This window comes from Vanessa cardui, chromosome 2, assembly GCF_905220365.1.
Source record: "Vanessa cardui chromosome 2, ilVanCard2.1, whole genome shotgun sequence".
Taxonomy (NCBI): domain Eukaryota; kingdom Metazoa; phylum Arthropoda; class Insecta; order Lepidoptera; family Nymphalidae; genus Vanessa; species Vanessa cardui.
The window spans coordinates 3,741,683-3,758,838 of record NC_061124.1 but is presented as its reverse complement, the minus strand read 5'-3'; the positions used below and the strand labels follow the sequence as shown (position 1 = coordinate 3,758,838).

Here is a 17,156-nt window from a genome sequence, read left to right as displayed (position 1 = left end):
GAAGTTGTTATTCTCGACGAAACAATCAAGATAACAACTTAAGTTATATCGACTGACAAAATTGAATGAGATCAAACCTAACCACAATCCTTCAGTAAATTTTATATCCTTTAAATAAAGATAATCAAATTATTTTAAAACAATAATATAAAAAATATATAGAAATAATACAGAATAGATTTTTGTGCGTATGAATTACCTAAATTTAAGTAACAGCAAAATATATTGGTCTCACCTTTTAAAAATCTTTTAACAAGCGTAGTTCGTAGATTTTATTGATATCTTAACATATGAATGTGAGAAGTCAATGTTGATTAGAGAAATGAAATTTTTGACGCATAAAATATTTAATCTATATCAATCAAAGAAACGTAAGTAGGTAAGCACTAAGAGCCATAAGCCACCAACACTAAAGATCCAGCCAAACTTTTAAGCGCGTATTTGATACGCAACTGAGGTGCCAAAGTATCAACTGGCTCGTTTAATATCTCTGAGTGAGGCAGAATATTTAATGATATACAAGTTTGAAAAGCAGATTTCAGATTTTTTTTTATATAGACAGTCTGTTTAAAACCTTTACTGTACAGTCTGAGTGATTATTACGGTTAACGAGGAAATAAAAGAGCAAATATTTTTAGCTTATATTTTCAACAATTTGTAATTGATCGAAAAACATTGAATTGAAACGTACAATAATTTAATAACGTAATAATTTTATATATATTTGAATAATATTACAAGAATTTTCAAATTAAGAATTATTAGGATTCTCAATCGTCTGAATCGATTGCATCCGTATCCAATGAACTGACATCAGCGTCAACATCGCTCGTAATTTGTACTGCATTCGTATTCCTAACTCTCTCGAGAACGTCATTCAAAGTATCCCCTGAAAACGTTTTAAGGGTAAAGTACATTTCGTTTCCAATATGAAAATTATAGATTTTTTAATAATAATTTTAGTATAATTGCTTGAAGTGTTCACAGAAAATAGAGAAGAAACGAAGAAAATCATTGATGTTGTCAGGATTTTGTATAAAGAAGATTTTATGTTGGAGATAAATATTTATTTCCATCCACTGTTAAGACAACGATTCAAAATTTAAATAGAATATATATTGATGGATGTCTATTAAAACAGTTATAGAGTATCGACAGAAAAAAAATTTAATTCAGAATATCCTGCTTACTTCATTTCAATATTTCATATCAAAATTATAAATAAATAGTAGCTACTTACTTAAAATAAGTATGAGCGTATAAAACACAAAAGCTACGTAAAAGAAAGAAAACAAAATTCAATTGTCTCACCTTCAATTCTTCCATGAGATTCATTAGTTTCATCATTATTATTACTGACTTCATTCACATTCATTGGTTCATGAACAAACGGCGTGTAGTGAGGAGTAATCGTTGATAAATCTATTAGTATAGGCTGCAGCAAGAAAGGATTATTTTATTTTGTTACTGTTAAGTAAAATTATTTTTAATTGAAAAAAAAATATATATTTTTGAAGACCATAGATAAATTTTATTAATATATTCCATCATTGGTGATTTTGGGAATACACCGTTTACGTTTTTTTAAAGTGCCTATATTGGTTATGATATTAAGATTGGATCTTAACTTCGTTTTGCCCAGACGATGTTGCACTCGAACTGAGGGAGGTTCCTCTGCCAGAACTGTCTTGCGACTGATCACTGTGCATGCCTCTGCCATCACCAGCGCCAGCGCCGAAACCAATTCCTGGTTCCAACGCATTGCCATTCACATCGAATACTGGTTCTCCTAATGGAATAGGAAGAAAATCTTCCTCAACTTCTGATTCTGCAACCTAAACAGTGCTCTTGTTTTTTATTGTTTCAGTTAGCTAGTCCCGATACAATTATTATAAAAACTACAACTACTATATTTTTGTGCTTACAGTTTAACTATAACATAATTAAAATTTTAAATTTGTAGCTACTACTAACCAACACACTTTTTCAGTCAAAATAGGATATATACGTCACATTAGGGCATCCCAACGAAGTATTTGTAAAGAGGTAGGTCGTTGTGATGGCAATGATAATAAACTACTATAAAATACATATATTATTGGTGTTTTTCATACTAAAATAATATTTAAATAGTTAACTTACAGATGGCTGTTGGCTGATAATATTGAAGAGCCAATTCGGAACATACGTATCATCTTCATAGAGACACGATTCGTAAGTATCAGAAGATCGACTAGACACAAATAATTCCTCTGAAACCTATACAATAAAAAAATAACGAACAATATTAACCTTCTATTTCAATCAATGAAGTTTATAAACTATAATTTTTAAATCTAAGGCATAAAAACGCATTGCTAAAGATAAACTTACGGCTTGTCTCGCAGAACATAATGCTAGACTGCCAGTTTCAGAATCAATCAAATTGACATTATCTATTCGATCACCTACAAATGATCCAGCGTTCATTGAAAATCCACTAAACGCTTGTGCAGCTAAAACTCCGTCTACATTCTGTGAAAGTTTTACCAAAAGAATATTAAAAGTAGCTATTAATACAAACATTTCAAAGCATAAACAAAAACAACTCACAGTGATAATGTTCCGATCGTTACGTTCAAATATATCTTGCACGGAACTAACATTCAAAGCATTTTCAAGTTCATTATCAGCAAGATAATATTCCGAAAATTTAGAAGTAGATAATGATGATAAATCGCTTGATTTGAATGAAATCGAATCGACTTCTGTTTTGTTAACTTCTGGTGAACTCAAAATTGAGTCATTTTGGCCCGTTACCGAAAGTCTATCTAATGCATTTTGAATGTCGCTTTCTAGGGTACTGTTTTGATTAGGAACTACGGTTTTAATACTCAACGGTGATAAACTGCTATTAAAACTACTGTTGTTAATATCTTCCCCGTTTAGTATTATAGTCTCAGATGCAGAAATGATACTGTCATTTGAATTACTTTCATTAATACGTATTTTTTGCTCTATTAACTGTCTTATAGCAGACATAATACTGCTTCTTGTACTATGCATTGACCTGTTAGTACTGTTACTCGGACTGTCTACTGTGTCTGAATTCACATTCTTATCGTTGTCTGAATAAGATGATTGTTCATCTTCAATCGATTGTAAGGTTGATACATTATTATTCGAACTTATACTCGGTGAACATTCTTTGTAATCAGACTGGTTGACTGGATTATCTAATCCAAGACTGTTTTTTAATAGTTTGTTAGAATTTAACGCATCAGATAAATAATTATCGTGTTTATTATTCGTGATATCATACATCGTGTTAGGTTTTTTTAAATTATTTTTCACAACTGCAGGTGGGGCTAATTGTAATTTTGAATGGCCGGTAGCTGCTTGCGCCATAAAAACACTTTTTGTTTTTCCAACAAAGGCAGAGTTACTTGTTTTTGAAATATCAGTTTTGCAGGGAAAGGCATTTTTTGATGATTCCGGTATATTTTCTTTGTTATAGCACATTACTGGAGGTTTAGATGACTTTTTATTGCTTTTATAACGTTTAGAGTAATTTTTGTTTTTAAGCGCTTTATTTTCTGATTCAAAGCCAGAATTGCTTCTATCTGATGACGGGGAATCTCTTCGATGTGCTTTATTACGAGTGAGCACAGCACGAACAGTAGCTACACTATTAGGCGATGAACATGGAGAGCTATTCTGTGATGGAGGGCTACAATTAAGATTTAAAGTATTATTGTCAACAACTTCTGTAGGAGTCGTTGTTATTGGCTTATTCGTATTGCCTTTTGTTTCGTTTTCATTTCGCAGTACTATAAAATTGTTATTAATTTTCATGTTTTCTGTAAATTTGAGTAACTCTTTTGTTATTTCTTTTTTTAAAGCAAAAAAGAATGCTGCTTTATTTTTATCAAAGATTTTTACTCTAGGTTCGAAATTAATTTTACTATCGAAATTTTCATCAGAATGTTGCCTTGTCCTTCTTATGGGAATATAATCTTTCTTTTTTAAACTTTTGAGATCATCTTTGTTTTGATGTGTAGGGTTTAAACCAAGCGCATAATTTTTGGAATAAAACTGTTTTCTGTTTTGAGATCTCTGCGAACTGAAAAGTTAATTGCTTATATCAGCTTATAAGTTCAACACAATTACGGCATCCATAGAACAATTCATTTGCCATACCTCATATTCATTATGGATGTGGCCTAGAAATGATTTAGAAATATTAGTATAATTATTGAATAAAGCATAATAAGCATAAATACATTTAATATACATAAAATTCACCTTGGTTAACGTTTTATATTTACTTTTGTACAGAGGCTTCTTCTTTGATTCATTTAGGTTGATTTGTTTAACTGTTGATGTTACAGAATATTTTGTCGGTTGATTAAAATTCTTTAAATTTTGATTTGAGTCCTTTTTCTTTTGAAGTGATTTACTTCGTCGTCTAATTAATAACTGAGAATTATTCGAATTCACCTTATGCAACGGTCGTGAACGTTGCCAGTTACCTTGGTATACCACATCTTCAGAATATATGCGTTCTCTATAACTGTGTACATGAATCCCTCCATAAATTAAGTTATCCTTAGTAAAGGTAATCTGAGATCTCTCGGTCAAGTAATTATTTTTGCTAGTGAGTTTCATTTGATTTTCACTCGCCATTTTTGGTGTTGATTGAAAATTAGGTGGCGATTTTATCGAATTACTCAGACTCCCGCAATTTTCTGAACTTGAATCTTCAATTTTAATAATACTACATGTCAATTTTTCTAGTTTAGTTTGTTTTGCTTTTTCAGGAGGATTAGACATATTTTGACTTTCCTTATCATCGATCACAGGTATTGTTGGACATTTCATTTTCCTCGTATCGATAATATCAGCATCTGAGTCCTTTATTTTGATACCTATAGATACGGGCAGACCAACTATTCTCGGTACAGTGTCCATTAATTCGGTGCATGTACTAAAGTCATTCGTTCTTTTATGTTTTCGTATATCAGCAAGTGAATTTTTGATTTTCATACCATTTGCAAATAAATTTGGTATTATAGTTGATGAAGTCGTTGCCGATATAGTTGCACATGTTAGGGAATTATCTGGCCCGCATTGAGCGTCTGTAGATAGGTGTTGAACTCCTTTTGAAGTACTCGGTTCGTTGATATCTATTGAAATATGCATCATCATCATTCATTAATACGTCAATTCAAATCTGAATTCAAATATGACTAAAAATATTTTCTTCAAATAGACATTCGTCGTCAATAACAAAAACTCAATATAACTATAGTCTGTTCGCGTTAAGAATGCAGTGAGTTGTCATTTTTTACCGGCCTGACTCCGCCCCCTTTGACCAATCAAATATTTTCAAATTACAAAGTCAAGTTCACATTTAATTAATTATTAACTGATATTTTTATTTTTATAATTAAATTTTTGTTTATTTATATATTTATATTTAATTTATTCAAGCTGTACACGTAATAATAAATGTAACCTATAGCTACTAGATGACGTTATGTCAAAATATGTAAATTTCTACATCGCGATGGTAAGATTCGCAAACGATTGTATATAGTGTTAAGAATTTTGTTGATTATTCACCCCGATCCGATTTTTTATTTTTATGTATATTTTAAATTCATTATACTTAGTCTTTAAAACAAATATAATTTGTTGGAATTTTAACACAAATATGCCTACAAATTCACCCTGCTGTTAAAAAAGATTTGATTGGTCAGCCGGTAAACAATGACAACTCACTGCATTCTTAACACGAACAAACTATAAGTTATTGAGTACAGGTAGAACACTAGAAGTATAAATTTAATTTCATTAATTTACTTACCATAAATGAAAATCGTGTCAGACGTAAAATTTTCTGTATCCACGTTTCTGTTTAAAAGAAAATCATCATCTTTTGATATATTTATTACTGATTCCAATATTTCATTGTCTACAATCTCAAAATCAATAATTGGGTCAATTCCAATATTACGACGTAACGCTATTGATTCTTCGCCATATTCTGAAACTATTCCAACAAACAAACTGTCTTCAGCCACAGCTATATCGCGTAGTTCTTCAAAAATATTATCAACCTTTTCAGTATTCTTTTGATACTCCAATGTAGATGTAGAATCTACATAATTATATTCCATTGTTTTTTCCATGTTTTGTTCAGTATTGCAAAGAGTTATCATACTATCAGGAATCTAAAATATGAGAAAATACTGAACACAATTACAATTAATATAAAATATTTACATTAGACTGTAAGCTGGATACAAATTAAACTTTATAAGTTGAGGATTGGAAAAAATGTACTTAGACGAGGATAGTCACAAAAATTTTAATTAACGTAACGTCATTTAATTGGACTTTGAATTGATTTGATTTAGTATAAATGGTTTAAATGATACATCGAGTAATAGGAGTCAAAATTGTCAATACGACAAAAGTAGCCATAATTTGGTCGTTTCGTTGAGTTTTAATAGTTTTTTTAAATAACATAAAAATTATTAAATTAGGTCACTATACCCAAATCCAAATATTTACAATAGTTAAGAACTTTTACTGTAGTTTACTGTTTTTATTAAATTTTCCTTTAACCTACGCTTGCATAAACGAGCGATTTTATTTAAAAAAATCACTGCATCCCACTATTTGCGAAGCAACGCCTTAAAGTTTAAGGCGTTAAGCTTAAGGCTTAAACCAATGTTCTATTAGAATATCTGACTTGGTTCATCTGAAGACACAAGACAAAATATTTTTAGATATTTTACCGGTTTAGATAATGTTGATCGCAGTTTCTGGTGTTCTTTTATTCTTCTGTTTTTAATTTTGTACTGTCCATTTATTATTTTACTAGGTACCCTTTTAACAGTCTTTGTTTTAGTAGATTTATTTTTGAACGCTTTTTGTTTCGTCGCATACATTGGCTCAAGCAGTGTATCATTAACTTTACACACACTCAACTTCACAGGAGATTTATTACTGTTTATTCTAGATATATTAGTTGTATCTGTCGAGGGACTTTTTACTTTGCTATCATCGTCAATATCGTTGGAATTATTTGGAAGGGTTTCATTAGATGTATAATTATTAGACCCACAGCTAGGACTAGAGACCGGTTCAGTTTGATCACTATCTTGGAGTGTTTGTGTGTTTGTTTGTGGTTTTATTGTTTTTATATTATTAACTTCTCCGAACTCGAACGAATCCATTATAAGATTATTTTTTAATTCTTCTGTTACCACGTTTATTGGACTTAAATTATTATGATAATCATCTGAAATCAACACAACTCGAATACTGTTGTTATCAATGAGAAACTGAATACGGATTACAACTATTATTTACATTACCATAGTCTTCTAGATCATTAGTTGTTAGACTAACAACATCGTCAAATTCAAAATCAGCCAAATGATCTCCTTGGCGAACTTCATCTATTTTAAAATCTAAAATAAAACTTAAATGATTATAGCGATGATTTGTAATTATTATTAGTGGTAGTTTTTTTAAGTGAATCCGTGTCGTTACTTAAAGTATATATTTATTACTAGTAGTTGACCGCGGCAGCGCTTGCGTTTTAGAGTGTTGTCCATCATGTGTTAGGCAAAAAAGTAATGTCTTTTCTTGGAGCTTATGTTTACTTCATAACAAATTTCATAAAATTCGGTTCAGCGGTTTGGTCATGAATGAGCGTCAGACACAGATTTCACATTTATTATAATTATATTATAATTTATATTGATTTTAAAATTAGAATAATTATTTGAATCGTGATAGATCCAGTCTACAAACGGGTCACACATACCATCTTGATAGCATAGTTATCATTACGCAAAGTCAATATAGTGGATAGTCGATTATTGACCACATGCCGTCTGGTAAAAATTTTAAAATAGAAAATGAATTATTATTATACCTGATGGCGCCACATCATTGTTATATTTAGAAACAATATCTTTTCTGTAAATAAAAAAGTAATTTAATTGTTTGCACGAGGAAACATATCCAACAATCCTAAGCATAAACTAAACTTACGCTGCGCTGTCATCGGTTGAGAGCGTGTTGATAATAATTTCGTCATTATGTTTTTCATTACCTGAAATTAAAGTTGAGTACTAAATCAGACAAAAATTACCTTGATTTTGCTGTAATATGACATGTAATATAACTGGTTCCCTTGTGAATGAAACTCAAAACTAAATTTACTAAAAAATCTTGAGTAGAGGTGAAATAAAAATCGTCAGTAAAGGTGAAATATTTTCCTAAGCTTTTTAAAAGGCAAAATCAAACATGGCTGTCTTAACTCAGGGTGCAAGGTGTACAAACAAACATGGGAGCCGCGCGTTAATTAACGCTTCGCTGATCTTGAGAACATTATTCGTGATAAAGTCTTTAGTGGGGAGAGGAAATCGCTACAACATTGCTTGCACCCGAGCGCTTGTTCTGCTTACGGAGCTGTTTTCAATGAATAAATATCTCGTTGAGGGCTAAATATGTATATATTTACGCACGATCATATTATTTATTACATGTTTGAATAAGTTATACTAAAGATACTAATTTAAAAATTATTCATGAATTCTAATCGAACTCCTTATATTCACTAGTCCCTAGAAAATAGTAACGCTTATACATTAATATTCTCACAATATTCGATGGCATTTAACGGATATCTCTCAAGGAAGTGTCGTCTCCTTCTTTCAATAGCCTTTTCCGTTAGAGTGAGTAGATCAAATAGCTTGTACTGCATCCAACTAGCCGGTGGTGGGTCTTGGCGATCTTTCGTTGTGTATAGAGCCAATTTCATCAGGCGACACACAATGCGATCCAGTTCCGTTGTAATATCTTCGTCCGCGGTGAGTAATTTACGAAGATTACGCACTTTCTGATCAAGAGCTCGTCGAAGACATCGACCTAAGAGCGTTTACGATTATAATTTCAAATAATTGATTATGATGTTCATACTTTATTTTTAGTAGTACCTGATTTGTGTTACATTCGATATTCGTTATTGCCGATACGAAATTGAATGTTTTTGTTCAAATCATAAATTCACCTCAATACTAACTTAACATAAACGCAATTAATACGGCGCCCAAATAACACAACTACACAGGACATATGCGAAAATACAAGTGAAATTTCATTCATCATTCATCTCATTTATTCACTCTCATAATCCGATGGAATGGCAACTCTGACTCTAATCGGAAAAATATCAAATGCTTATTGTGCTTTCCGAAGCATGGGAATGCACTCGAGTCTCATATTTTACAGAAAACCCCAATAATTTTTTATTAGCCTTACATGTAGCCAATAGACCAAATAAGCACAACCAACCAACAATCACCCGACCAACCGATTGCTTAGTGGGTAATTAGTTAAACAACGCTGTCATTTATTTTTTGACGACCTCCTTAGTCGAGTGGTGTGTACACCGGTTTTCATGGGTACGCCACTTCGAGGTCCCGGGGTCGACTCGCGGCCGAATCGAAGTAGATTGTCATTAGTTTGTCATTACTTGGGTCTGGCTGTTTGTGGTATCGTCGCTTCTTCTGATTTTCCAAAACACAAGTGCTAAGCTACGCTACTTACATTATGATCAGAGCAATGCATGTGATGTTGTCGTATTTATTTCTCGTATGGCAATTCAATGAAGAAAGAATGAGAAATCATTGTTTAACTAAACGCCCACCAAACCACGTTTATGCGAAATTTCTTAAACAAAATCAAGTCTATCTATTAATAATTATGTTAAAGACTTAACGCAAACCATTATAATCCGGTAGAGTCGCGCTACCTTCTGATATTGTATTGGAACGTACATCTGATGTGTCCCACTGCAAAATAATTATAAATAATTACAATCCATAATAACCTACCTAATCGTTTATAATATATTAAATATCATGTACTTAATTTATTTAAATAATATTTTTGAGATAATATGATAACGATTTTTTACCGTATTGTTGACCGAAAACTACATATTTAAATGCTTGTTTCAATAACTGATAACCAACCAAAGAATTAAAATCATCATAAAAATGGAAAATTTAGTGTTACAAACGTGTAACAATATTATTGCGTACTCCTGTATATTTTAAATTATATGCTATCGGACGAGCAAATGGGTCACCTGACGCTAAGTGGTTATTACCGCCCATAGACAAAATAAACAATGTGCAACTAACATTGGGAACTAAGATGTTATGTCCTTTGTGCCTGTAATTACACTTGTTTAATACATTTTAGGAAGTGTTTAAAAAGCCCCAGTTTTCTCGCTTATTTCATCATAAGCTTGTCAATAGAAAGGAGGAGACAGCATTATTAAACTAATCACTCCCTAAAGAGTTTTTACAGAACAGACGATGTCTGTCACATAATTACTCATGTCATGTCAAACAAGATGGCGCAATTTTGGGTATAAATATAAGACATGTTCTTACAAATTATAACATTTAATGACTTATAAAAGTACTTATTACTAAAGTTAAAGCTTAAGATACAGGCCGTATTTAAATGATTTTAACTGAAATAAAAAATAGTGTCGCTTTTAACGTTAATTTCACAAGTTATTCAACTGAGACAAAAACAAAATTAACAGAAAGAAAAAATATTTCAGATAATAAACGTTAGTACGTTTAATGAAAGACGTTTGACTGTGTAGCGTTCATGGCACGGAAAAAAAAAATCATTACTCCTCTTCTTACAAATTTTGGTCGTTGAAAAAAGTTCTTAATTTAAAAACTCAAATTAATAAGCTAGTTTACAAATTCAAACTGATAGTTTACATCAGATAGAGTGTCCTCTTGTAAATCTTCCTCTTGGGTATGCAAGGACATATTGTCCATTGCTAGTCGTGTGTGGATCAGTACATCATCTACTACGTCATATCCATTCCACTCTAAAAGTTCTCTGCAATATATATAATTAAATGTTTATCGATTGTTTTTTTAATTATAGATGTATGGCAAAGGTGATTTTATAGTCGAGGTCAATATATATTTTATCTGTGTGTTATAATATATGAATAAATTAAATTTTTATGATAAATATATTTATATACTTCATTTTTTAAGGAACATACTTCACTTTGTCGACATCGGTTGTAATATGTTCCACAGCTCCCATTAATTGGCGAATAGGTATTTCCAGCTTCTGAGTGTCTGTTGCGAAATTTTCAGGTTGGTCCACATCTATAAGCCTATTGATTTCCTCTGATATACAATCTAAGATGCGGCATTCATCCGATTTAATCTAAATATAACAGGTTCAGAAAACACAGCAATGAAAAGAAGGAGCATATGGAGGATGCTTAATACAAAATAGTTTCAAATTTTTGATACATTTGATTATATTATCGAATACTCTAAACTACTAAAAATATATGCTGGAATATATATTTTAGTTCTAGAAACTTCAAAACATTTTACAAGATATTTTAAATAAAAAATCACAATCAAAATAAACTTTATTCAAGTAGGCTTTTATAAGCACTTTTGAATCGTCATTTTACAATTAAGTGCAGCTACCACCGGTTCGGAAAGTAGATTCTACCGAGAAGAACCGGCAAGAAATTCAGTAGTTACTCTTTTTTAACATTTAAAAAATACAACGTCATGTTAATTAAATACAATTATTTCAATTAATGTATCCTGCTTGGAAGTCAACAGGTATTAACTCCACGCTTTTATATCGTCTATAAAATCTTGTATCGAATAATATGTTTTTTCTACCAATGTATTTTTTACATACGATTTGAATTTACTAAACGGCAAAGTTAAAAATAATAATAAAACTAACCTCAAAAGGATAAGTATATTCCCTGACAGTTTTGTAGTACTGGTTCCAGTATGGGGCATTTTCTCCCCAATTGATATTGCACCAAATGCTTCCGGACATGTTTTTGTTTGAATCGTCTCTATTAAAGTTGAGCATCTTCGTCAAGTGTCGAATCTCATCGACAACTTCTCTGGTATGATCAAAGTTATCAGTCTTATTCTTCGCCAATAAGCCCAGTGTTACTTTTGAGAACTTCTTAACTTGAAGCATTGAGCAGTTCAATCTAAAAATATTAAGTACCAATTTAGCACAAAGTTATTTTACAGTTTTACACATTCAAGTAGTATGACATAATAAATACTAATAGTGATTTGAATGATAAAATATGGTTTGCAGTAGTAAAGCCTACTCTTCACCCACTACGTCTGTATAATCTATTCAGATACTTGAATATTATATTGAGCGGAGAAAGGAAGTCTTGGAAGGTTAACTAAATCAATTTAATCTCAAAAAGTATAACAAAAGAGTTTTTAATGCAAACAAAACCAAGTAGGCTGTCCTCATAATGACAAATAATTTTATAAGCAGTAATAAATAAATATATATATTAAAACAGATTTAATTAGATACTATATATATTTGTAAATTAATTACCTACCAAAAAGTGGTAAAATAAGAAACAAACACATGGCAACACTTATAAAGTTTTTTTTTTTATATTAATGTAAAACTAGTTCTTATCTAATAAAATAATTTTGCATTACAATATGATATTTTAAATTACAAAACAAGAGACCTGCTCGCAACATCTTCTATCTCATACACTCTATACATCCTTTTCCTTCTCGGTACAAGGACATTTAGGTACACCTCATCATCAAACAAGAAATTCTTTTCCAACTCATAGTCCAAATTACATTGCAATATCTTGTCTTGAGAACCAAGATTATCCAAAGAAAATGAAGGTGTGGTAATAACAATCGTCATAAAAGACTGTTGATTTATTAATAGCTTGGTATAAGATTCATCACTGATAAGGAAAAAAGTTTTAATAATATGAGGAAAATGTTTAATAAATAATAATTTTACATTTAATTAAAAAAAATTGTAAAGAAATCTATTTTTAGAAAACTGATAGAACTCTTTATTAAATCAATTTATTAAATTAAAAAGAGTAATTAATTTTGTCTAAATAAATTATTTAACTAATTAACTAACTATTAACTTACTTTTTTATCTATATTAATACTATAAAACTATCATTTTTTTCGTTGTTTGAATATGCTCACTATATAATATCAGATAGAATGGAAAAATTGTTAATATTATGTAGCCTATTTATTGAAGAAGCTGTCGGTAATGTGACATGACACAGGGATGAGATAGAGCAGAACAACATTTAAGTGTGAGTAACACCATGTTTAAAGTTAACCAAATGAATTGTCATAATATATATATATATATATATATATATATATATATATATATATATATATATATATATATATATATGGTTCACCCAATCGTAAGTTCTGAGATAACATAAATAAAGAATAAATATTAGTTTGGAGAGATTAAATATATATCTTACTTGTTTTCTAAATAGAGCATATTGTCTGAAAGTGACTCTGGAGTCTCCCAACTGTCAGTCATGTCACTTAAATCATTAGGATTTGGTGCCTCTGGAACCAATTTAAGTATTTCATTGAGATTAATAAATAGTGTATGTTTTTTTTTTTGCTATATGTACAATTCCTTTTTTAACTATTTTGTACCAGCTTGGTAAGTATATACCCATAACAAAGAAGTATCAGTGATGCTTAATAGAGCTTTGCTTGCCCTTAAAATGCAATGGTCAATTGCGCATTATTCTTCATCTATTATCTCTATGATTGCACAGAAAATTGACAAAAATCAGGCAGACAAAATGCAATATAAGTGTTTTGATACACATGCATAAATATATTTTTATAAATGTTGCCCAATCTTCCACTGTAAGTTATAAATCCATGTGAGAAATAGTTTATGAAAAAGATCCGAATACTAATTCAGAAGATACTTTTCAAATTACATATGTACTGAATTAAATATTATTCTACTAACTTGCAACAAGCGCCAGACTGTTCAAATTTAAATCTGGCTGTTTTTGATAATCCTTTGCATAAAAAAGTGCAAGTTGGCTGCAACATCCAAGATGTACGGTATCAGGCGGTCCAGGACCAATTCCTTTTGACATAACTGTGTATTGTGGATACCGAGTAACAATGTTACTACACCTGTAAATAATGTTAACATACAAATATTTATTATTAGATACATATAAATGGAAAGATGAATTAAAATATATCTTTTTCTTTAATTTGAGGTGAAATTTGTAATTGATTTGTACTTAACTTTATTTTATTTTCACTCGTTTGGATAAAATATGCGAGAAAATGTACATTAACTTCTCCTTAACATTTTAATGATTATGTGTGGATGTGGATGGCATATGAGTAATGAAGTGGATGTTAGTTTAAATAAAAAGCAACTAGTTGTGACATATTTTTTACATTACCAGTCATGAAACTGTTCTCTGCTCCACTCAAAGAAATGGTCAAGCCTTCTGAGACCATTTTTTTCTAGAGCTTTGAAGAGAACATTGAAATCTCCATTGGGTGTAGTAATAATGGCAACCTTAGGTTTAATGAACCCAAACACTGTATGGACAAATCTTTCCAAATCATGAGGAAGCATGTGTTCTATCATCTCAATCGCTATAACAGCATCACATCCTATCAGTCTATAGTCTGGATCTGCTGCATTGCCTTGGAAGAGCTGAAACAGTAAAGGAAAAAAAACAACACTGAGAATTGACATCACTATTTCTAAATGCTAGTAAGAAACTCATAAGATTCATAGTCACATAGGAAACGCAGGATATTACATGGAATTACATATGTTTGACATAACATTAATATATAAAATAATATTGTTTGTTATATTATTGAAATAATTAGTATTTACACTTACAGTAACTTGTAATGGACTTTCTCTCTTACAAACATAATTCTCACATTCAAGAAGGTCAGAAGAACATCGAACTGGAATTGTTTCAATATCAACGCCAAGGATATATTTCAAACCTGGTACATCCTTTAAATATTTTATGAAACTCATATTGTGATAGCCAAAATCGACAACCTGTGAATTTAAAATTATTATTATTATTCATTTAGTTTCTAAGACTTCTTTTATAGTTTAAATCATTTTTATTAGATATTAAAACGTAGAGAACATAGTAAAAACAATTGAAGCATTACAATATAGATGAAAATTTAGGAAGAATTTCAAAAGTATATCAAATTTGATTTGGTTTTTTATAGTACCTTTTCCAAGCTTCCACACCATCGTTCATCCATTAGACAATCTACGACTGCGGCATAACGCTGTACATATACAGGGGGATAAAACACTACACCCTTTTCATCATCATATTCCGCAAATACGTGTTCATCTGAATCGTCATCATCATCGTAACTGTCATTAACTTTGAACTGGAAACTCAGTCTTTTGTAGTAAGGCCTTAAAAATCTATCTAATACGGCGATCAGTGATTCACGAAAAAAAATCAATGTTTGCAATGCAATTATCATTTTAGAGGATAGGTAATAAGGATATTTAAATAAGTAACATTTCCCTTCTGATAGATGTTAGCGATTACATGATGTTCACATGTTTACTACTGTTTTGTTTTTTTCTGTCACAAAATTTCTTGCCGGCTGTCATTCTCGATTCCACCGCACAATTGTCAAATATCATAAGTCAATACAAGCTGTCAGTAACATTATTACTACTATATTTTATAAAACAACATTTTCTAAGTTTTAGCACTATGATAATTCACCTTGATATTTTTTTATCATTCATTCCGAATAACTCATTAGCCAGCTGCCTAGAGACCACGGATCAGCCGCTCCCCTGTGTCAAAAATGTAATGTTTTTTTTAAGTATATCACATCGCCATATTTCAGCGCATTCTCAGTTTTATATACTCCAATTCAAATATAGTTTTTTTTAATATGTAAGCACTATTCATTTAAAACGGGAAAAGAATTGGTGGAAGAAACTAAGTGGGAGTTGTGTACCACTTCCACCTGAAATATTTTATGATAAGCCAGTCTAGGATTACTAAGGTGCAAATTGTGTAATGAATAATGGGCTCGATGTGAAATTTTAGAAATTTTGCAATTATTTTGTGATATTATTATTTTATAGCTTTTACTACACGTCTTGCTTGAATTAGTTTAAGTAATTTATTGATTTGAAAAGTATTTCCAACCTATATCTTTACCAAAATATATTTTATAATGAATTTATAAAATAAGTATTATTTGAAATAATTGATACCTCAAATATGTCAATAGTTAAAATTAATTTGACACTTTGTATTACTTGTTTATTAAAGTTGTAAGTCAGATTTTTTACCAATGACATGAACAAGAGAGAGAGAGTGAGATTTCTCTTAATATCTCACGCGACTGATTCTTTTTCAATGTTTGCAATATATCTATCAATCATACACACATACTTAATAACAGAATAGATTAATAGTAAACGAAGGTATTTTCCTGGCTTTCGAATATCAATCTTATTTATTCGATATGCAATATTCTTTATTACATTTTTCTACTAATATAACAAACAATATTCATTCTTAAAGCCATAACTTAAAATTAGAACATATACTACATTTTCCACTCATAACTAAAACTATAATGAGAGTAAAACAAATAAATTAAGTGTAATATCTTAATATAATAATATAAAAAAAAGCAATGAAAGTAGGTGGTAAAAATAAAAGATCTAGTTTTTATGGTTCTAACAAAAACTTCCTAAAGCCAGCAACTGTTTCTGTAATATACCAATGCTGGAAAATTTATTGTTATATTCATTACATACTTTATTTATAAAAGTAATCGCGCATAATTTAAATTTAATAAGAGCAAACTGAGCAAAGCATTATTTCGTTCCAAGCCGTCTTTTCATGGATGCAACCAATCGATGAACAAATGCGCAGATTTATTACCGACGATTTTTGTTTAGAAAAGTCAATAAGTCCTTCTGATGATTTTTTAATACACATTGTTTTGCTATTCATAATATCCTAAAACAAATCACTATTATACATGCATTCATTTCTTGATAAAACAAAACAAATATCTTATATACTTTTCTTATTAGGTATTACTTTCGTACCCTTAGCGTACTCGTAGCGACGTTTTTGCTGCCCGGGGCTGACTAGATATCTTGCTTTTAATTATATCTTGTTTAAACTTTTAAATATTATGTTGGTTACAAGGTTTCTAATATTA

General features: G+C 30.4%; 1 protein-coding gene across 1 annotated transcript; it reads right to left on the bottom strand.

The window, feature by feature from the left end:
• Positions 1–629: 629 nt before the first annotated feature.
• On the bottom strand, positions 630–15,596 carry LOC124539652. Its single transcript, XM_047116957.1, has 24 exons — positions 15,171–15,596; positions 14,815–14,985; positions 14,360–14,619; positions 13,906–14,078; positions 13,394–13,484; positions 12,599–12,832; positions 11,824–12,085; positions 11,108–11,277; positions 10,812–10,935; positions 9,785–9,857; positions 8,665–8,931; positions 8,053–8,113; positions 7,934–7,977; positions 7,326–7,463; positions 6,786–7,291; positions 5,849–6,215; positions 4,285–5,165; positions 4,180–4,202; positions 2,593–4,102; positions 2,374–2,514; positions 2,143–2,259; positions 1,629–1,835; positions 1,312–1,435; positions 630–889 (listed from the first exon to the last, which is right to left on the bottom strand). Exons 1-24 carry the CDS (start codon positions 15,435–15,437, stop codon positions 771–773), a joined length of 6,330 nt encoding a protein of 2,109 aa, XP_046972913.1. The 5' UTR covers positions 15,438–15,596; the 3' UTR covers positions 630–770.
• Positions 15,597–17,156: the final 1,560 nt, after the last annotated feature.

Excerpts from the sequence above, each read along its gene's own strand:
- LOC124539652 (XM_047116957.1), bottom strand. The coding sequence starts at position 15,437 with ATGATAATTGCATTGCAAACATTGATTTTTTTTCGTGAATCACTGATC. Across the intron at positions 7,464-7,933 it reads CAATGATGTGGCGCCATCAG|ATTTTAAAATAGATGAAGTT; the intron begins GTATAATAATAA and ends GTTTTATTTTAG. Across the intron at positions 1,436-1,628 it reads CATCGTCTGGGCAAAACGAA|CCTATACTAATAGATTTATC; the intron begins GTTAAGATCCAA and ends TTCTTGCTGCAG.